At 30.5% G+C, this 23,356-nt stretch overlaps 1 protein-coding gene and 1 pseudogene across 1 annotated transcript; both read right to left on the bottom strand.

The window, feature by feature from the left end:
- Positions 1-1,463: 1,463 nt before the first annotated feature.
- On the bottom strand, positions 1,464-17,394 carry LOC120122354 (annotated as a pseudogene).
- A 1,660-nt stretch (positions 17,395-19,054) lies between these two features.
- Positions 19,055-21,618, bottom strand: LOC120122353 (G-type lectin S-receptor-like serine/threonine-protein kinase LECRK1). Its single transcript, XM_039141487.1, has 2 exons — positions 20,532-21,618; positions 19,055-20,434 (listed from the first exon to the last, which is right to left on the bottom strand). Exons 1-2 carry the CDS (start codon positions 21,616-21,618, stop codon positions 19,203-19,205), a joined length of 2,319 nt encoding a protein of 772 aa, XP_038997418.1. The 3' UTR covers positions 19,055-19,202.
- Positions 21,619-23,356: the final 1,738 nt, after the last annotated feature.

Here is a 23,356-nt window from a genome sequence, read left to right as displayed (position 1 = left end):
ATACTTAAAATATTTTTGAAATAATTTTTACAAAGTATTTCAAACCATGATCGAGTCAAAATTGAGATTTCAACAGGGTAATACCGATACTGCCTTAACAATATCGATACCCCCAAACATTGAATGCAAAATGAGTATCGATACCCTACACGGTATCGATACCATTACATATAGTAGTATCGATACCATAGTCATGGTACCGATACTACCCTTTTGGTTTTGACTCCAAATTTTAACAGAATGCAAAACGAGTACCGATATCATGACCGGTATCGATACTACTTTACATAGTAGTATCAATACTCCTTGGATGGTATCGATACTACTACACATAGTAGTATCGATACTCCTTGATAGGTGTCGATACTGTTGGGTTGCAACGGTCGAAATATTTGAATTTATAACAGGTAATATCGATACTCATAAGTGGAGTACCAATACCTATACGCTCCCAGCAGCTTTTTGAAATGGAAAACATACAACAATGGCTCTATTGACTCCATGAACGTCCCCAACATTTAGAATTGATCTGAGGAGTATTTAAACAAGTCTTGAAGCTATTGGTGACAAGAAGAGAAGCTAGAAAAACAATTGAGAAAGCCTTAAACATAAAGTTTTAGCAAATCAAGCCAACATCCTTTCAATATTTATTTTGCTTTCCAAGAACACAATTTGTGCTCAATTGTATTTATTTTTGAGTGTTCTTTATTTGTTATAGAATTGTGCAAACAATCTTACCTTGTGAGGTTTTTCTTCTAAGTTTGTGAAATTTGTAATTTTCTCTTTGGGAGAGAGTGTCTCAAGAATTTGGGGTATAATTCTTGAGGGAGTTGTAAGGTTACTCTTTGTTCTCAAAAGAAAGACAAATTAGTGAATTTGTGGAAAATCCTTAGTGTGGATAGCTAAGGTAGTAGACGTAGACTTTGGTTGATAAAGTCGAACTACTCTAAATCGGATTGCAAATATTTTTATTTTCTATCAAGCTTCCACCAAAATTTTAATTGTCAATTCACCCCCTCTTGGCTATTTCATCCAATCGATTGACTCAACAGGTTAGATAGTCATTAAATTAGTTGTAAAGTTATATATAAAGGTGCAATTGAGTTTCATTGATGATCTAGTTTTTTTTTCAGTATGATAATTTAGTTAGATAATGTCAACTTTTGACATGTGATTTTCATTTTGTAGTTATAGGGGATGTTTTGTAGCCCTTTTGGTGATACTCTTAATAAGTTATTTTTATTAGAGGAGACAAAAACAATTGTTTCTAGGTATCACCATTCAATTCAGTTATACCAGAGTTAACATTAATACTTATTTATTTCTTTTGCTTTAGTTGCTGTTGCTAGATACTGTTTCATGACACTGTAAAGTGCTTCTAAACTATTCATGTAATCACGTTACTTGACGAACGTGTTCATCGCTTTTCATATTTAATCATTTCTTTTAATAATGCTTTCTATTTACCACTGCCACATTGCATTTCCCTTGTGCAAACTTAGTTCATTGTTCCACTGCTGCATGCTTTCCATATTAATCTTGTTCGTTTCAGTCAGGCAGTGCCTGCATGTAGGTCACAAAGAATGTGAACCAAGCCATGTATCGATGCAACTACTATGAAATCCGTGGTTGCACTCTGGCAAAATACGGAGACCCTCCCCGGCGGAGAACTCCGACAAGCATATAACACATGCGGTGTCGAGGCCCGGCCGTTTCGGTTTGGTTGCGTATTTTACGACCGGGAAGGAATTTAAGGCTTTCTGCTCAACTCCTCTATTGGCTAACTTGGGCTCAGCAGCAGTAGAAACTGAGCCTCTAGTTGCACACTTGACCATACAAAACAACCCTGAAGCGGAAATGATGGTGCAAACGAGGGCTAGGAGGAGAACAATGGCTGCATTTGTATGGATGATGTCATTGATGGAATAACCGTCACTACAAGAAATTTCTAATATTGTGACAAATTAAATTTTATTAAAATTAATTTTGTCACTATTAGTAGTTTTTTGGTGACAAAATAAATAATCATCGTATTAGATTATAAAAAGATATACAATTATGATAAAAACTAAAATCGTCATAATAATTTGTCACAATTAAAAAATATATGTAACATACGGTGACAAAATAAAATTGATTACTAATTTTTATCACAAATTTTTTCCTCCAATTTTTTTGCGCCAAATTGAAGGCATATAGTGACAACTTTAGTAACTAAAAGTTTGAGTAACTATGACAAAAAAATTTATCACAAGAAATAATGAGATTTAGATTTGTTGTGACAAATTTTGTTTATAATTATATATTTTAATTATAGTGACAAAATGTATAGTCACAAGTGATTATCTCCAATTTTTGGTACCAAAATAAAATCATATTGTGACATGTTTTGTAACTATAAGCTATAATTATTGTTACAAAAAATTGTCACAACAAATAATGAGAATCAAGTTTTTAGTAAAAAACAATGTTTATCGTTATATGTTTTAGTTATAGTGACAAAATATATTGTCACAAAAATTTCCCTCCATATTTTTTTTGCGCAAAAAAAGTAATATAGTAATAAATTTTATAACTATAAGTATTAATAATTATTACAAAAAACATTCTCACAAAAAATAATTATATTCACGTTTTTGTGACAAATTATATTTGTAGTTATAAATTTTAATTATAGTGATAGCATATATTAATTGTCATAACTATTTTTCTCCACTTTTTTGTTTCAAAAGTTATATTGACAATTTTTATAGTTATTGTTATAAAAAAAAGTATCACATCAAATAATAAAATTCAAGTTTTTTGTAATAAATTTTTTTTGTCCTTATATAATATAATCATTATGAAAAATTATACTAGCATAAACATTTCTCCTTATTTTTTTTACTGTAAAAAATGTTATATAGTAACAAAATATATTGTCATAAAGATTTTCCACCATATTTTTTTGCACCAAAAAATCATATAGTAAATTTTTGTAACTATAAGTGTATATAATTATTACAAAAAACATTGTCACAAAAAATAATGGTATTCACATTTTTGTGAGAAATTATACTTGTAGTTATAAATTTTAATTATGGTAATAACATATATTTTGATAAATATTTTTCTTCATTTTTTTGTTTCAAAAAGCTATATTGATAAGTTTTGTAATTATAATTTATAGTTATTGTTATAGAAAAAATTATCACATTAGATAATAAAATTCAAGTTTTTTGTAAGCAATTATTTTTTAGTTATATATTTCAATCATTATGAAAAATTATACTATAAAAAAATTATCCCTATTTTTTGTGCCAAAAATGTTATATAATAAAAGTTTATTTTAGTTATTGTTATAGAAAAATTATAACAACAAAAAAATTATTTTTTAAGTAATAAATCATTTTAGTTTTTTATGAAAAAATATGTTTGTAGTTATACATTTTGATTATGATGAGAAAATATAATAATTATTATTATTATTATAAAAACAAAATGTTCAAAAAAATCAAATTTTTGTGATATATATAATTAAATGGCATTTTCAAATAAAATATAATAACAAAATATATTATCAAAATGTTTTCATTTATCTTTATGAAGCTAGTTTGATTTTTTTTTCTTAATTATAATTATGTAAATAATTTAATCAAGCAAAGAATTTGAATAAATCAATATGCATAATTGAACAAATCAAAAGTAATTTCATTTAGAAACATACAAACAATCGTAATTAATTAAAAATAATAATATATTTTAATAAAATATAGTTGATTGTTCGATTCAAGTGAACCATCCAAATGCAACTTAATAACCTGTGAAATAAATTTAAAAGTGTAATTAATAAATATATTTTTTTATTAATCGATATGATGTAATACCCCAAAAATTTAGACAATGACCAAAATGAAAATTTGGAAAGTTTGATGGTCAAAGTAAAACATTTGGGAAAAAGTTTAGGGAATTAAGTGATAATTTCCTAAAAAGAATTTTATTTCATAAATATATGGTTTACTCTTGAGATTGGAGTTTTATGGAAATCATATTGTTGGATTTTGAATTTAGTAAAGAAAGAGTTAAAGCCGGTAAGGAATCGGTAAATTCCGATCGAATTGAAATTTTACAAAAATTTGAATGATGTTATAAAATGGTTTGAAATATTATTTTAATAATTTGGATCAGAGAAATTTGGTCTGAAAATGTGCAATTTTTCAGATTTTAGTGACTAAAATGCAAGTTTTGAAAAATCATGGGCAGAACGGTAAAGTGAAAGACTAATTGTTCATCTTTGACTATTATAAGATGATAAAGCTGATATTTTTCTGATTTTGAAGGAGATAAGGATAAGTATCTAGGTTCTTTGGTAATTATAAAGTTTCATTAAGGTTAAATGGGTATTTAACCAATTTAATGAATTTAATATTTATTAAATAATTAATAAAATCATATAAGCATGATATCAATCAAAACATATCATGCCAAAGTGTTCATCTTCTCCAGCACAAGAACGTGAGAAAGCTTGATGGTAAGAAAATATATCATTTTCAATTTTGAACTAATTCCTTTGGAATTGGAGTTATGTTGTGAGATAGAAAATTGTTATATGGGAAAAAAGCTGTCATTTGGTACCAATATTGCATGATAATCTTGCTTGATTCAAATATCCCCAAATCTAGAAATTTAGGTTTATACAATGGTTTTTTAAATTGATGATGATTATTGATAATTTTGAGGTTGTATGAATTGATGAAGAATATAAGGATGGGGTTAAAGAAAAACAGTTTAGATTTTGGGAATTACAGTGGGTTCGAAAATTCACCAGAAAATATATAAAAATAATTTGGGGATTATTTTTATATATTGTGTTCATATATGGATCTAGTTTGGTTTAAAACAAACGGGGATCAATTTCAAGTTGTATACAAAAAAGATATGAATTTTTAACCAATGAAAGGTCAGAAAAATCGGACAGCAGAATTCTGTACAAAACAGATTCTGTTGGTGAACTTTGAAAATTCACCATAAATTGTACAGAATGAATTAGAAGGAGTTATTTATATGGATAGATTTTTATTCGAGTCTAGTTTTTAACGGAAGAAACGGAATTGAATTCCAGTATTTGTATCAATACAGAATAATGATTCTTTAAGGGTAGTACGAATTGTCTGAATTCTGGAAAATTGATGGGTTATTGTATGTGTTGTATAATTGATGTACTATGCTGGAAGTTATTGTTTGAGAATTGAAATGAGTGTTAGATGTGAAATTTATTATTTTGGGAAGATTGAAATGATTGGTGATTTAAGTACAACAATTGCATAGTTGGGGTACTTAAATGTATTTATGCTTTTGTAAAAGCATTTGAATGGAAATAATTTCAATGTTGGAATTATTGGTATTAAGAGTTTAAGTGGTTAAATGGTGAAGACCATTTTGAGTAAATTGGAAAAGTTGGTTCCAATGTTAAAAGGAAATTTTTGAGTGTTAAGTATTTTGAAAGGAAATGAGTTTCAATTATATTATAGAGTTATTTCGGGATATGTTTATGTTAGTAAAATACTAACATATGTATTGTTATGAAATTGTGATTTATACAGATCATGGTTGATTTGCAATTGAAGCAAGTCAAGTATAAAAAGGGTATATTGTGGACAATAGTGAGGCTCAAATATTTTGAAAGATATAAAGTGTCAAGGTGAGTGCAATACATGCATGAAATTATACATGGATGTTTTATACATCATAAGGAAGACTTGCGATAAGTCGACCTTGTTTATATCAGCATGATTTTATATCATTTTTATAAATTGACATTGAGATGTCAGAGTATGAAATTAAAATGCATTGATCATGAAAAAAAATGTGATATTTTACCATGAATGTTTTCGGGTATGAACTGCCCAATGTTAAATTTGATAATATACTTTGCCATGGATAGATCGAATAAAGTAGACTATATGCCCAAATAAGTCATTGAGGGACAAGGTATAGTTGGCATGCCATAGAGTATAGCAGCTGCAGGTTTATAATACACTTCGATGTATATGGTGGGCACGACCTTATGTGTAATACACTTCGGTGTATATGGTGGGTACGACCTTATGTGTAATACACTTCGGTGTATATGGTGGGCACGACCTTATGTGTAATACACTTCGGTGTATATGGTGGGCACGACCTTATGTGTAGCACTACGGTGCAAATATTACTCGAATACCCAGGGTCCTCAGGGTTGAATATTGGGCTATAGGCTATGGTTTATGGTTTATTGCTTAATAAATGGTAAGCATACAAATAAGCTTATGAGCTTTTGGAATAATGGCAAGTATATGGGTAAAATAAGCATACGAGCTTAAGGAATTTAAATGGTAAGTATATTGGAAAACAATATAAGCTTACGAGCTTATGGAATTTTAAACGGTAAGTATTTTGGTAAAATAAGCTTAGGAGCTTATGGGATAAATGGTAAAAGATTTTATATTATTTTGATCATGGTAAAATATTGGATATGTTAGTAAAATGATTTTATGGAAACTCAATTTTTGACATTGAAAATCATGCATGAATTGTATTGCACTGTTAAATGTTTTAATTGCCTCACTAAGTTTATACTTAGCGTGTGATGATTTTCACGCGTAGGTAAAAAGCAAAGAATAAGAATAAAGAGTTCAGAACGACATCAAGCATCGAGAGGTATATTTCAATATCAGTAAGACATCCTACGATGGAATTTGATTTTAGATAGTGGCATGTAATTTGGAAGTGTTTAATTTAAATGTTGTATAAATTTTTGGGAATTTTTATAGTGATGACAGTAACCACGAATTATAATTTTTTTTCCAGATTATTAAAGGGGTATCGATTCCCCTGCTACAGAGAATCGATTCCCCCACTGTTCATCGACATTGTTCACTGTTCATTTAAAAAAATCTTTTGAATTAAATTGGTTACAACGAAACATGATTTATATGATATGAAACATTTATGATATCATTTACCATTTTAAGGAAATAAATTTTAAATCGCTTTTGAATTTGAAATGGTTTTAGAAAATATGGGTGACATCTATAATCTGTATAGGTATAATTATACGGGTTATGAGTGTTATATTTATTGGTATCAGAGCTACAGGTTTAGTCGATTCTAGGACTAAACCGAGGTTGTTTTGAGTTAAAAAGTGTATACATGCCACTAGGATGTCAAAAGTTACTGATAATTGTATATATACTAAGATGATGCTTATTAAGAGTAAAGTTACTCTTTAATAATGTATGATGATTCTGACTATGTTCAGATGTTGGAATTAAAGACAAAGGTTAGAAAGTCGAAATTGTTGACAAGAAGGTTGAGAATGAAATAAATAAAAAAACCGACTTGACTTATGTAAAACACCTTAGAAGGGTGGATGTTATAAAGGTTTTTTTTCTCCATTTTGTGGAAGAAATGCTTCAGTTTCCAATGAATTTTATAAATTGGAAGAATTGATTAAAAAGTTCGAATGGCTTACAAGAAATGTCGAATCAGATGAGGATCCAAAGGAGATTTTTGAATCTGTTATGATTCTGAGGTTTATCCAAGTAAGCTTAAATAAGTGAGAAATATTTAAGCTAAACATTAAATTATTTAAATCATTGATGATTTGAGTAAGAGAAATTAAGTAAGCGGTAAATATGATTTCCGCTAAAAGTTTAAAGAAAGTTGAATTATTAGGGAATCAAATGGTTATGAATTGGATTGAGAATAAATATCAAGTCCATAAAATTTGATAGAGTTACCTGGTGAAGGTAAAAATGAGGAAATGGATTGTTTAACCTTCCATGCTGAAATGAATTATTGTATAGATTGAGATGAAAAATGTTTCAACTGTTTGAAAATATTATCTATGGATTTGGATAAGTTATACAGATTTCCTTAAGATGAATTAAGGAATTATAAAGTAGAAATATTCAATTCTACTTGATACCGAGTGATATTATTATGGAAGACCTATAGGTCACGGTCATGATACAAGTGTTAGTCGGACAAATAGTAAAGGTTCGATAAAGATTTAAGAGCTTATGTTCTGATGAATCTTATGGGATCATCATTAATGAGTTGTAGATCATTTTGATAATGAGTTGGTTGACTCTGCAATAAGGTTGGGTTAATGGTCACAAGAAGTGATTAATTTAGAAAAATGTGGAGAAATCAAAAGTCTTAATGATTGATGAAAAAGTGAAATTGTCACTAATGTGATATCAACAATGGTTATGATTAAGATGATGTAAAAAGGATGAATAGCTTTTCTAGCTAAGTTGATAGATACTTAAGTATCTGAAATAAGGTCATATGATATTTCCATAACTTGGGAATTTCCATAAGTCTTTTTAGATTTATTATTATGGGTTACCTCCAGATTGAGAGGTGGAATTCAATATTAATGATTATCAATGTATTGATCTTGTATTTATGGGTTCATATCGAATGATTTCGATTGAGCTAAGAGAATAAAGAACCAATTACAAGAATTGATAGATGAAGGATGCATTAGACCGAATATTATACCTTGGGGTAAATCGGTATTGTTTATAAAAATGGATATATGCGATTATGTATAGATTATCGATAGTTAAACAGAGTAACTATCAAGAACAAATATCTTATTTTGGGGATTGATAACTTGTTTGATCAACTTATGGGAGCATCTGTTTTCTCTATGATTGATCTTAGATCGGGATATCACCAGTTAAAGATTAAAGAGGAAGATGTTCCAAAGATAGTTTTCAGGAAACGGTATTGACACTACGAGTGTGTAGTAATGTTGTTTGGTTTGAAAAAAATGCTTTAACAACATCTATGGATTTCATGAATCAAGTATCTCAATTTTACTTGGATTAATTTGAGGTGGTTTATATTGATGACATTCGGGTATACTCGAATACAAAGATAAAGCATGAAGTTCATATTCGTATTGTGCTCGACATAATTAAGGATAAAAAAAATTATATGCCAAAGTGTCAAAGTGTGAGTTTTGGCTAGTAGAAGTTGCTTTTCTTGGTAATGTTGTCTCGGCAGAAGGCATAAGAGTTTATCCAAATAAAGTTCAAGTAATATTGGAGTGGAAACCTCCAAAGAATGTTCAAAGGGTCCAAAGTTTTTGGAACTTGTTGGTTATTATCGAAGGATTGCGAAAAACTTTTCGATGGTTGCTTCTCCTTTGACCAAGCTCTTGAGAAAGGATGTTTCATTTGCTTGGAAACAAAAATGTCAAGAGAGTTTTAAAAAGCTTTAAAGAATATTTTAACAGAAGCACTAGTGTTGGTACAACCGAAATTAAACAACAAGTATGTGGTGTATAGTGATACATCTCATAATGAGGAATTAAAGAAAGATAATTCTTTCTGAAGCAAATTATAGTCTATTGACTATGCATTCAGCTGGGGGGAAAATGTATCAGGATGTACAGAGTCATTTTGGTGGCCACGTGTGAAAAGAAATATTACTGAGTTTGTTGCTTCATGTTTGACATGTCAACAAGTAAAAGCTGAGCATAAAGTGCTTTCATAATTGTTGCAACTGATTTCTATTCCAGAGTGGAAATAGTAAATAGTCACTATGGATTTTGTTACTGGACTACCTTTGACATCAAATAAAAAGGATTACATTTGGGTGATAGTGACTGGTTAATTAAATAGGCATATTTCATTTCGATGCAAATGGACTATGCATTGGATAAATTTACAGAGTTATCTATCAAAGAGATAGTTTAGCTACATGGAATATTAATGTCAATTATATCAAACAGGAATCCAAGATTCACTGTAAGATTTTGGAAATATTTGCATAAAGTTTTGGGGTACTTGATTGAATTTCAGTACGAATTTCATCCAGAGACAGATGGTAAGTCAGGAAGTACTATTTATATATTAGAAGATATGCTGAGTGCATGTGTGATTGATTCCAAGGAATCATGGGAAAGGAAAAGTATTTGATTTTAGTAGAATTTTTCTACAATGACATTATTAAATTAAGCATCAAGATAACTCCGTGTAAAGTTTTATATGGGAGAAAATGTCGAACATCATTAATTGGTTCTAGTTAAAAGATCAAAATTTTGTTGACCTAGATTTTTATTGAAAGAGGTTGAGGATGAAGTAAAGATAATCTCAAGATGATATTGGATTGGCAAAAGTCTTATGTAGACTTGAAATGAAAAAGGGATTGAATTGCCATGAAGGTGATAAAGTTGTTTTTTAAGGTATCGCCTTAGAAAAATATTTTGCACCCAAAACGCAAAGGAAAATTAAGTCTAAGATTTATTGGATCTTATGAGGTATTAAAAAGAGTTGGATTGATGGCTAATCAGTTAGCATTAACTATGGAGGTAATTGAGATCCAGAGTTGGACAAAGTACACAATATTTTTCATGTGTCGATGCTAGGAAAGTATCGACCAGAGCTTCTCTATGTCATTTCAATAGAGGAAATTGGGATGCGAATAGATTTGATTTATGAAAAATAATCAAATTAGATCTTAGCTCGAGAAATCAAAGAACTGTATAACAAAACGATTTCTCTAGTCAAAGTGATTTAGCAAAATCATAATATTGAGGATGTTACTTGGGGAAAAAGAGAATGATATGTAAATGTGTAGATATTTTAATATCAAGTTGAAGATTTGGATTAAACAGTTTCCAAATCTAATGATTAGCATGATCTTCACAAAATTCTTAAATTGAAAAAAAAAATCGGATTTCAAGAAGTTGGCAAGACCGAAGAGGTTTTCACATAAGGCAAGGGAATGTCTTACCAGTCAGTACAACCTTAAATTAAGGTTATGAATTTTCAAGGGAAAAAGGAAGTTACGATTTTCATATAAAGTCTTAAAATTCGAGGACGAATTTTCTTAAGAAGGGGAGAAATGTAATACCCCAAAAATTTAGACAATGACCAAAATGAAAATTTGGAAAGTTTGATAGTCAAAGTAAAACATTTGGGAAAAAGTTTAGGGAATTAAGTGATAATTTCCTTAAAAAAATTTATTCCATAAATATATGGTTTACTCTTGAGATTGGAGTTTTATGGAAATCATATTGTTGGATTTTGAATTTAGTAAAGAAAGAGTTAAAGCCGGTAAGGAATCGGTAAATTCCGATCGAATTGGAATTTTACAAAAATTTGAATGATGTTGTAAAATGGTTTGAAATATTATTTTAATAATTTGGATCAGAGAAATGTGGTCTGTAAATGTGTAATTTTTCAGATTTAACCGAAACTGTGGAATTTAGTGACTAAAACGCAAATTTGAAAAATCATGGGCAGAACGGTAAAGTGAAAGACTAATTGTTCATCTTTGACTATTATAAGATGATAAAGCTGATATTTTTCTGATTTTGAAGGAGATAAGGATAAGTATCTAGGTTCTTTGGTAATTATAAAGTTTCATTAAAGTTAAATGGGTATTTAACCAATTTAATGAATTTAATATTCATTAAATAATTAATAAAAGCATATAAGCATGATATCAATCAAAACATATCATGCCAAAGTGTTCATCTTCTCCATCACAAGAACGTGAGAAAGCTTGAAGGTAAGAAAATATTTCATTTTCAATTTTGAGCTAATTCCTTTGGAATTGGAGTTATGTTGTGAGATAGAAAATTGTTATATGGGAAAAAGGCTATCATTTGGTACCAATATTGCATGATAATCTTGCTTGATTCAAATATCCCCAAATCTAGAAATTTGGGTTTATACAATGGTTTTTTAAATTGATGATGATTATTGAAAATTTTGAGGTTGTATGAATTGATGAAGAATATAAGGATGGGGTTAAAGAAAAACAGTTTAGATTTTGGGAATACAGTGGGTTCGAAATTCACCAGAAAAATATAAAAATAATTTGGAGGTTATTTTTATATATTGTGTTCATATATGGATCTAGTTTGGTTTAAAACAAACGGTGATCAATTTCAAGTTGTATACAAAAAGATATGAATTTTTAACCAAGGAAAGGTCAGAAAAATTGGACAGCAGAATTCTGTACAAAACAGATTCTGTTGGTGAACTTTGAAAATTCACCATAAATTGCACAGAATGAATTAGAAGGAGTTATGTATATGGATAGATTTTTATTCGAGTCTAGTTTTTAACGGAAGAAACGGAATTGAATTCCAGTGTTTATATCAATACAGAATATGATTCTTTAAGGTAGTACGAATTGTCTGAATTCTGGAAAATTGATGGGTTATTGTATGTGTTGTATAATTGATGTACTATGATGGAAGTTGTTGTTTGAGAATTGAAATGAATGTTAGATGTGAAATTTATTATTTTGGAAAGATTGAAATGATTGGTGATTTAAGTACAACAATTGCATAGTTGGGGTACTTAAATGTATTTATGCTTTTGTAAAAGCATTTGAATGGAAATAATTTCAATGTTGGAATTATTGGTATTAAGAGTTTCAGTGGTTAAATGGTGAAGACCATTTTGAGTAAATTGGAAAAGTTGGTTCCAATGTTAAAAGGAAATTTTTGAGTGTTAAGTATTTTGAAAGGAAATGAGTTTCAATTATATTATAGAGTTATTTCGGGATATGTTTATGTTAGTAAATACTAACATATGTATTGTTATGAAATGTGATTTATACAGATCATGGTTGATTTGCATTGAAGCAAGTCAAGTATAAAAAGTGTATATTATGGACAATAGTGAGGCTCAAATATTTTGAAAGATATAAAGTGTCAAGGTGAGTGCAATACATGCATGAAATTATACATGGATGTTTTATACATCATAAGGAAGACTTGCGAAATCGACCTTGTTTATATCAGCATGATTTATATCTTTTTATAAATTGACATTGAGATGTCAGAGTATGAAATTAAAATGCATTGATCGTGAAACAAAAAGTGATATTTTACCATGAATGTTTTCGGGTATGAACTGCCCAATGTTAAATTTGATAATATACTTTGCCATGGATGAATCGAATAAAGTAGACTATATGCCCAAATAAGGCATTGAGGGACAGGGTATAGTTGGCATGCCATAGAGTATAGCAGCTGCAGGTTTATAATACACTTCGATGTATATGGTGGGCACGACCTTATGTGTAATACACTTCGGTATATATGGTGGGCACGACCTTATGTGTAATACACTTCGGTGTATATGGTGGGCACGACCTTATGTGTAGCACTACGGTGCAAATATTACTCGAATACCCAGGGTCCTCAGGGTTGAATATTGGGCTATAGGCTATGGTTTATGGTTTATTGCTTAATAAATGGTAAGCATACAAATAAGCTTACGAGCTTTTGGAATAATGGCAAGTATATGGGTAAAATAAGCTTACGAGCTTATGGAATTTAAATGGTAAGTATATTGGAAAAAAATATAAGCTTACGAGCTTATGGAATTTTAAACAGTAAGTATTTTGGTAAAATAAGCTTACGAGCTTATGGGATAAATGGTAAAAGATTTTATATTATTTTGATCATGGTAAAATATTGGATATGTTAGTAAAATGATTTTATGGAAACTCAATTTTGGACATTGAAAATCATGCATGAATTGTATTGCACTGTTAAATGTTTTAATTGCCTCACTAAGTTTATACTTAGCGTGTGATGATTTTCACGCGTAGGTAAAAAGCAAAGAATAAAGAGTTCAGAACGACATCAAGCATCGAGAGGTATATTTCAATATCAGTAAGACATCCTACGATGGAATTTGATATTAGATAGTGGCATGTAATTTAGAAGTGTTTAATTTAAATGTTGTATAAATTTTTGGGAATTTTTATAGTGATGACATGTTAATTTTTATGAGTTTTATATGTAAATCTTCGAAAGTTACTATAGCATGAACAGTAACCACGAATTATAATTTTTTTTCCAGATTATTAAAGGGGTACCGATTCCCCTGCTACAGAGAATCGATTCTCCCACTGTTCATCGACACTGTTCACTATTCATTTAAAAAAATCTTTTGAATTAAATTGGTTACAACGAAACATGATTTATATGATATGAAACTTTTATAATATCATTTACCATTTTAAGGAGATAAATTTTAAATCGCTTTTGAATTTTAAATGGCTTTAGAAAATACGGATGACATCTATAATCTGTATATGTATAATTATACGGGTTATGGGTGTTACATATGATATGAATTGAGAAACATTTACATATCGTTTTAACCAAGAGGGAAATTCAACCTGATGTCTTTGTTGCAAGCCAACGTTCCCTTGTTCATGAATTTTCACCATATGCATTCTATATATTCAAAAGAATATATATATATATAATTAGGAAATCATAAAGTTTAATAATATTTAAAGTTTACATGTACTTTAATGACAAAAATTAATTTACTTTTAAGTACTTTTCTATCTCTTCACAATTGATAAGTATATACCATTGAATCATTCTGAAATCATAATCGAACAATGTATCATATATTGTAACTTCCAAAGTTCTTGCTTTTTGTGAAAATATAGAATACTCATAAATATTACAAAAATAAATATATAATTATTAATCTATATTACTGTATCGTTTTACTACACTGGATTAAATAAGTGATACGCAACGTTTGAATTTAAACCATTTACTGCTAAACTCACCGTTTTGTAATAAACCAAAAAATGGTTTTATATTCCCCCTATTATATCCTCCCCGCGAAAAAAATCACCCTCATTGAATCAATATTTGAAATTTGCAGTCAAGGTTTTCAGAGAATCTCCGATTCCGATGCAACCTTACAGGACTAAAACTGTTGATTTGATTCGCATTTGGGGCTTTTGCGTCGACTTCTGATTCTGTTTGTCAAAAGGTAAATTTATATTTCTTTCTGTATCTACTGAAACATGGGATTTCTATTTTCAATTTCCGCCTTTCAATATACGCAGTTAGTTTCCAGAACAACAAATAGATGGTGATATTTACATCGAATTCTTGCTCAAGTGGAAAGCGTAGCGGTTTTCCTGGTAGGTTCAAATGTGTTGTTGTACTACTGTTATGTACCACTGTACGATCTTATTACACTTCATGAGTTAAATTGCTGTTCATTGTTAACATGTTCCAAGAGTTGGAAAAACCTAAGGAATTTCTATTATCTTAATGTTCAATTATACGTGAAATCCCCCTTGTTCTTCCATCAACTATTAGTACCCATGTTATCTTATGTACGGGGTTATATCATGTTTTTAGACAAATGCCCCTAATTGAATATATTGACAATTAGGCAGTTTGTCAAGTAAAAATTATGCAAATTCTGGCTTCTGTTAGTGTTAATTATTATTATCATTGTCTTTTTTTTTTCCCTTTGGGAGGTGGGGTTGGGGGGACTGCAATTTTAAGCTAAAGGCAGCATTAGGTGCACCGTTTCTTGTAGACAACTAACACTTTTCAACAGCCTTTCCCTAGTATTTTAACATATTCTCTTACTTAAAACCAAATTGTCAGGAACGTATGGGTATTTCTGATATTTCTGTCATTGCTGGTAAGTATCTACCCTACACCTTGTCTATTTTTTTATGCTTTGTTCATTGAGAATCATATTCTTTGCAGCAAACCACATGGGTATTTCGGCCTAAAGTAATGTCATGTTAGGGTAAAGAAAACCTTATGTAGCAGGAGCTGCCGATTGTTGTACACAATTGTACCTATGATTTTTATGATTGCCGCTATTTTAGGTTCTCTTTAATTCATCTATAGATTCATGAAATCTAGTGTTCATACATAACTTGTGGGTTAGGGTTTGCAAATATTTAGTATCTTACTATGCAATTAGACGTCAAATGCTCATTGTTTCCTTAACTGCTAGAGGGACAATTCTCTGATGTATGAGGTTATCTCATGTTTTTTTTATATAAATGCTGCTAATTGAGGATGTCCACAAGTAGTAGGTTTGACTTCAATCAGAGTGCACTAGAAGCACCAATCCATATGTTCTCAAAAACAATTGAACCTTATTGCATTAATCAATCCAAAATATGTTCTCCAAATGCTAAGTATGAAGTGTGCAAATTAGGGGGTTCGAATCGCATACCTAGTCTAGCTTGAAGTAAGCTAGATTGTTCCACTTGCAGTGAATAATCCTCCGACTTTTCATTTGTTCTATCTTAAGTAAATCATGCATTTAGTCACAATAACATATTAAATTTAGCTAAAATAAAAATTTATGTTAAATTTATTTCGTCACAATATTTTCTCATAATAACAACTTTTGACAAATTTATTTAGTCATAATAACAATTTATAACAAATATTAATTCCTCGAAATAAAAAATTATGACAAATAATATTCTTTCACAATAACAGAGTGTAACAAATTTATTTAGTTACAATAACATAGTAAATTTAGTCAAAATAAAATTTTATGTCAAATTTATTTTGTCACAATATTTTATCGAAATAAAAAATTATAAAAAATTTATTTAATCAAAATAATAATATATAACAAATATTAATTTCTCATTATAAAAAATTATGACAAGTAATATTCTTTCACAATAACAAATTGTAACAAAATGATTTAATCACAATAACACGCTAAGTTTTATCATAGTAAAAAATTATGTCAAATTTATTTTGTCCCAATATTTTATCAAAATGAAAAATTGGGACAAATTTATTTAATCAAAATAACAAATTATAACAAATATAAATTTCTTATTATAAATAATTGTGACAAATAATATTATTTCACAATAACAAATTGTAACAAAATTATTTAGTTCCAGTAAAAAGTTATAAAAAAATATTTAGTGATGAAATAAATGTAGTGAGAAAATAAATTTTTTGTATGTCTTTTTGTCACGAAAACATTTTTTGTTTGATGTTATAATTTAACTTAATTGTGACAAAATTTACTTTTTGTGATAAAACAATTATTTTATTTTAACAAATATTTTGTATTTGTAAATTACATTTACTGACAAAATAGCAATTGCGATAAAATAATTTTTGTTGTCTTATGTATTTTTGTCACAAAAATCCTTTATATTTGATGTTTAAATATAAGTTAGTTATGATAAAATGTACTTCTCGTGACGAAATGGTTAATTGATTGTGATAAATATTTTATTGTGATAAGCTAATTATAGTAACGAATTTCATTATTACAATAAATACTATAATATGATAACGAACACAATTTTGTCACAATATACTTTACATGATAAGGTTGTTCTAATAAATATGGTAACAAATAAAATTGGTCAGAATAAATATATCGTGACAAATTTAGTACTTTTAGTGATAAATAATTTTGTTGAAACAATCTAAATTTCTTGTAGTGTGTGCCCTTGAGCTGGGGAAATTGTCGGGTAAAGAGAGGAGTGTAAAATAAATTTTCTTGAATGGAAGCTTTGAAGCAACTCCTGGGAGAAATGGGTGGATGTTACTGAAGTTGCCATATATAGTTTCCAAGTGTTTTTCTGGTTCAAATGGCTCAAGGAGTTGGTTCCATTGAAGGATTTTATACATAAAAAAAAGTAAACTCCAAGGTTTTATTCAACAAGTTTCATCCCCCACTATGCCTTGTGTAGCTCAACGTATAATCTTTTTTAATACCGCTGAAAGGTCAATTTATCTTTTCAGCAGCTAGAAAAGTAGCCATTGCTGCTTTCCATGGAAAATCTAGTTACTGGCCGGTATTCATGTTATCCCAATTTTCAAAGTAGAGTAAGTGTTAACAACAGATATTGATTAAGTGGTAAGTAGTTTAATATCACTTAAGTAAAATCTTAAATTCGAGTCTTTATGTGTGTATAAAATATTTGATGTGAGACTTACCCACCAAAATTAAATATGTAACATTGGTCGATCCGAATTGTCCAATCATGAAACATGCAGCATGTTAGACCCTCTCTTCTTTCTTTTCTTAATTATATTGTTTTGTTCGAACATATCATCCCTTGATAAGCTGAAAGTGGAAGGCAATCAGGAAAAGGTAACAAAAAGCAATACTAACAAAATGCTAAACTTTATGATGAGGTGGTTCAAGTGGTAAATGATTTATTATTTTTTAAGTTGTATGTAAAAAATCTCTATCCCAAAACTCACCTATTAAAATTAAGTGTACAATACGAATCAAATCAGATTAATAAAGATAAATTCTTACAAAATCAGGAGGGAAAAAATGCTAATGTCGGATAAAGGGGAAAAAGAGAGGCAACGAGATTAAGGTTATGACGAGACTAACCCTTGCATTATTTTATCTTAAATAACTAACCATAAGGAAAAGATCAGCATCCAATAGATAAGGAAAATGCAGTTTATAGGTAAAGGAAGATGCACTATAGAGGTATTAGTACAAGAACGAGTTTTAGAATACTGTCATAGTATAAAAAATTATTATTATAAATTTTAATTTGAAATTAAAAAACAACAAAATCCACGTAAAATTAATTATTATTTAAAATAAATAATATTTATTTATTTTCTTTATCTAAATTTAATCTTTTGAATAGTAAAAACTACCAAATAAGATTAATTTATTATTAACTAATATAGAGGATAGATAATACCCATATCAAAAGTGATATAAATGTATACCACACATTTCTATTATTTCGGACACTAAAATGAGCATTCTTAGCTCTTAAAACACCAAAAATGAGAGAATAAATAGGTGTTCAATTATTATATACATAGATTCGTTTACGAAAATGAAAGAGTACATCCTAATTATCAAATAAATATGAATTAAAATCATTATCGATCCAATCGCATATATTCTGAAAAATCAATATCAATAGGTTGAAATCTCTTAATCCTCGAAAGGAAATGGAAAGGGCTAGAAGTTTTGGTCAGCAAATTTCTATTCCGGACACTAAAATGGGTGTTTTTATCTCTTAATACACTAAAATGAGAGAATAAATAGGTGTTCAATATCAAATGGTTGAAAGTTATCTTTAAACATATATTGTCTTATACTTATCTCAGATTAATAAAAAAAAACCAAGGGTAGATAAATTAAACGGGTTGGATAAAATGAAATATCACACTTGTATATATATTATTGAGTAATAATAAATTAACTGAAAGAAGATAACTCCTACACAATTACCACAGCTACAAACCACGGGCGACGTACAATGCACAAAGAATTTTACAGATTTATTGACTAATAAAAGAAAACACAAACATGATGCAATCCTTACATACATTCAGTGTCTGCAAGAGCAGTTTGAGTGAGATGATTGATGTCTGGGCCATCACATCACATGTAGGAAGCATTTGGACATGGAGGAATACATATATCAGTAATCCCTTCCAGCATCAGAACTACAGTCTTTATTGAAGGACGAAGAGCTGGTTCATCTTGAATGCACCAGAGTGCCACCATCACCATTCTTTCGAAGCTTTCCTTGTCCACTTGTTCATCACCCACAAGCTTATCCACCTCTCTTTCAACCAAACATCTAAACACCAGTCTCGACAGAATTATCTCCTCTGGTTTTGACACATTGGTGTCCAAGTTTCGTCGGCAAAACACCGTTTCCAGTAGCACAATTCCGAAACTGTAAATGTCGGCCTTCACCGAGATCGGAGTGTTTCCATTCCATTCTGGTGCAATGTACCCTCTAGTTCCCCTCACTACTGTGAATGTCCTTGTATGATCTCCCATCAACAGTTTTGCCAGCCCGAAGTCTGAAATTTTAGCTCTCCATGAATCATCCATCAATATGTTTTGCGGCTTTATATCACAGTGAATGATTGGTGTCTCACATTCTTCATGTAAGTAGAGGAGTCCTCTAGCAACATCTAGGGCTACTCTCCTTCTTTCATTCCAAGATGGGCGCCTTGTTGACTTGAAAAGTAGGTCTGCAAGGGATCCATTGCCCATGTACTCATACACCAAAAGCCTTTTGGAATCCTCGACACAGTATCCCAATAGTCGAACTAAATTTCTGTGGTGAGCTCTACCGATTGCTCGTGTTTCTGCTTGGAACTCTTTTTCACCTTCTTCCACTAACTTTTCCAGTCTCTTCACGGCGATCGGCTTTCTTCCTCGGTCTAGAGTTCCTTTGTAGACTGCTCCAAACGATCCCTTACCCAACTCTTGTTTAAATCCATTTGTGGCTCTCTTGAGTTCCTTGTATGAAAACGACGTCAACATAAGCTCTCTGGTTAGGCCCAAATCTCCCAGTTCCAGCAGCCTTTTGTATCTTAGAACTCGAAATTTATAGATGAATACACTAGAGGTTGTAAGCAAAGCACATGAACATGCAACGAGAATGGAAGATAAAACAAGAATCTGCACGACCGAAATTTCCCGTTTGATTAGGAACTGCGGTGGCTTTAAATCAGGGGAAGTAGTGTCGTTTTGTGCTTCAAGGCTTATGATTCCCACCTTCAATAAAACAGTGGGATTCATTTGAGCATCGATATCTCGTAGCAAATACCTGAGTGGAAGCTTTTGTTTCTTGCAAACTCCTTTATCGAACTGCGCTACCTCGCAATTGCAGTCTTCCAGACATGTTCGGATGCAGGCATTCTTGCTCAGTCGCTCTTTACTGTAAAATGTACCCAGTAGTCCATTCTATACCTTGCATTGAGGTGATGTTATAAAGGGGTATATTGGCCTTCCCTCCTTTGCAGTGCGCTTCCGAATAATTTCTTTTGCAGCCGATGGTGTTCTGATTAGGATCGATAAAATCAGTCCCGGGAAGGCATGCACAGAAAGGCCGGTTATCATTGAAGGTGCAATAGCTGTTGAAACCGCAAAAGCCTTTAATTTTACAGGAATTTACCAACGCACTCCGCATTGCGTAAGTTTGGAATCCACCATTTGGCTCAAACACATGAGCATATAACCGGAAATTCCCATCAACATCAAGGCTTGCACTGTAAACAATACTCTTGCTGTTGTTGCTTCTGCTCTCGTTGAAGTCGCTATAGCTCTCCTCTTGATTAGATAAATGAATTGTTCTGTAGACGGACGAATCAATGTTGTTGATGAGTTGTAGGACGCCTGTCGAGTTAAGGCGAAGCGACAAATTCGCCACATTTGTCACATAAGTTTCTGCTTTCCAATAGGCAGTTGTAGGAGAGTCTTCGGATTCTAGAGGGTATAGAACAAGATTCCCATCGTTTTGCCTTCTGAGATGATACATTCCAGCTGAGGGATCATTTTCTGATAAACTGGAGATCAACTGGCTATTGGCTAACAGACTCTGACCACCTAAAATGGTATCTGTAGGATGCTGGAAACTCTCCCAAATGATATGATTATCTTTGTTGTAGATAACGAAATTGCCTGAATCTAGCATGGAGGCAGAGTAGGCATCCGAGTGGTTTTCATTAGCAATAAATATCATCTCTCTGCACTCAGCCGTCGAAACAATCACTCCTATCTCATTTAACTTCAGTGTAGCATCTGAAGTGAAGGGCCGATCATCACGCTTTGCTGTCCATATAACTTTGTTAGCCTTCTTTCCATTGCCGTCCAACCAAACTCCAACATAAAGGCCATTGCCTCGATTGTAAAAACCGAACGCAAAGCGACGAGAAGGCGAAGTCCATGAGGTTGTTTGAGTGGCCGAGGAAAGAGAAGCTCCCAACGGAATGATGCAGCTTGACTGCTGCACACACAGAGAAGAAAAGAGCAAAAGAAGAGCCGACAACAAGGCCATGGGAAATAATCTGTGTGTGTCTCTTCTAATTTGGAACTGGTACAAATAGATGGCTGAGGTCTCGAATAAGAGTTTTCTATGGAAAAAAATTGGAAACAGCTGAGTTTACTGTATATTGTCTTTTTTTTCTCTTTCCAATTAATTCGTAGGACCAACAAACGTGGAAATATTTGCCTGCTAAGTTCTTGCGCACTGCACACTCAGTTATTGCTGGTCTACTCACACAATTATTGAACCAATTATTTATAGCCTAAAAATAATTTAATTATTTACATAAATATTATAAAAGTATAACAATTTAAATGGCAAAAATGCCAAATAATGCAATATGGAAAAATTATTTCCCACAGTAACGTGGTTCAAAAATTATTTCTCCATTTAGGGTATTTTCTAAAGTACACGTTTAAAGACCTCAGAATATCTTGACGTTTTTAGGCTAAAATTTTATATACATAATCCATGGGATTACTCGACGTCTTTAGTTAAAGTATGTAGAGAAAAGTCTCTTATTTCTCAACGTCTTCAGCTCTGCATTCTTTCTATGCATGTGGGGGGAGATTCCTCTGCTGCGTTAAATTAGAAAACAAATAAAATAGGAAGGATGGGAGACGCAACTAACAATAATTGAAGATAATTAAAATAAAGCAGAGGCCTTTGATTATATGTTAAACAACTTTCTTATTCTTCCAAATTTGACATGACTTTCCCCTACTATGTTAAACAACTTCCTTATTCTTCCAAATTTGACCTTACTTTCCCCTACCTATGTTAAAAAACTTCCTTGTTCTTCCAAATTTGACCTGACTTTCCCTACCTATGTTAAACAACTTCCTTGTTCTTCCAAATTTGACCTGACTTTCCCCTACCTATGTTAAACAACTTCCTTGTTCTTCCAAATTTGACCTGACTTTCCCCTACCTATGTTAAACAATTTCCTTGTTCTTCTAAATTTGACCTGACTTTCCCCTACCTTTTGGGTTTTTATTATCTTCAATTATTGTTAGTTGCAGCCCCACCTTTCCTATTTTATTTGTTTTCCAATTTAAGGTAGCAGAGGAATTCCCCCACATGCACAGAGAAAGAATGTAGAGATGAAGACGTCGAGAAATCAGAGGTCATTCTCTACCTATTTTAACTAAAGACATCGAGTAATTTCCATGGATTATGCATATAAAATTTTAGCCTAAAAACGCCGAGATATCTTGAGGTCTTTAGGCGTATACTATAGAAAATACCCTAGATGGGGAAATAATATGGAATCATGTTACTGTGGGAAATAATTTTCCCATACTGTATTATTCTAGTGTAATTTTAATAAAAGTTAGAAAAAACAGTGCAATTTTATTCTTATTATATATGATAAATTATACTATTGACCACCTAATTATTGCTCTTTTCATTTTGACCGCCATTTTTTTATTTTATTTAAAAAAACTTTTTATTTTTATATTTAACTTATTAAATATATTTTATTCTTATCTTCACTAAAAAATATATTTTATTTTATCTTAACTAAAAAATATATTTTAATCTTATCTTAACTTAAAAATATATATTTAATTTTTATCTTAACTTTTAAAAATGTATTTTATTTTTATCTTAAATTGTCACATATATTATATTATTAATTTTAATAATTTAAGTATTATTTATTATTATTTTAACTTAAAATATATATTCTATTTTTATTTAAATATATATATATATATATTTTTCTTATTTTAATTTTAAAATATTT

This window comes from Hibiscus syriacus, unplaced genomic scaffold, assembly GCF_006381635.1.
Source record: "Hibiscus syriacus cultivar Baekdansim isolate YM2019G1 unplaced genomic scaffold, ASM638163v2 tig00110387_pilon, whole genome shotgun sequence".
Lineage (NCBI taxonomy): Eukaryota > Viridiplantae > Streptophyta > Magnoliopsida > Malvales > Malvaceae > Hibiscus > Hibiscus syriacus.
The sequence above is the reverse complement of the archived record's forward strand: the minus strand, read 5'-3'. Positions and strand labels throughout refer to the sequence as shown.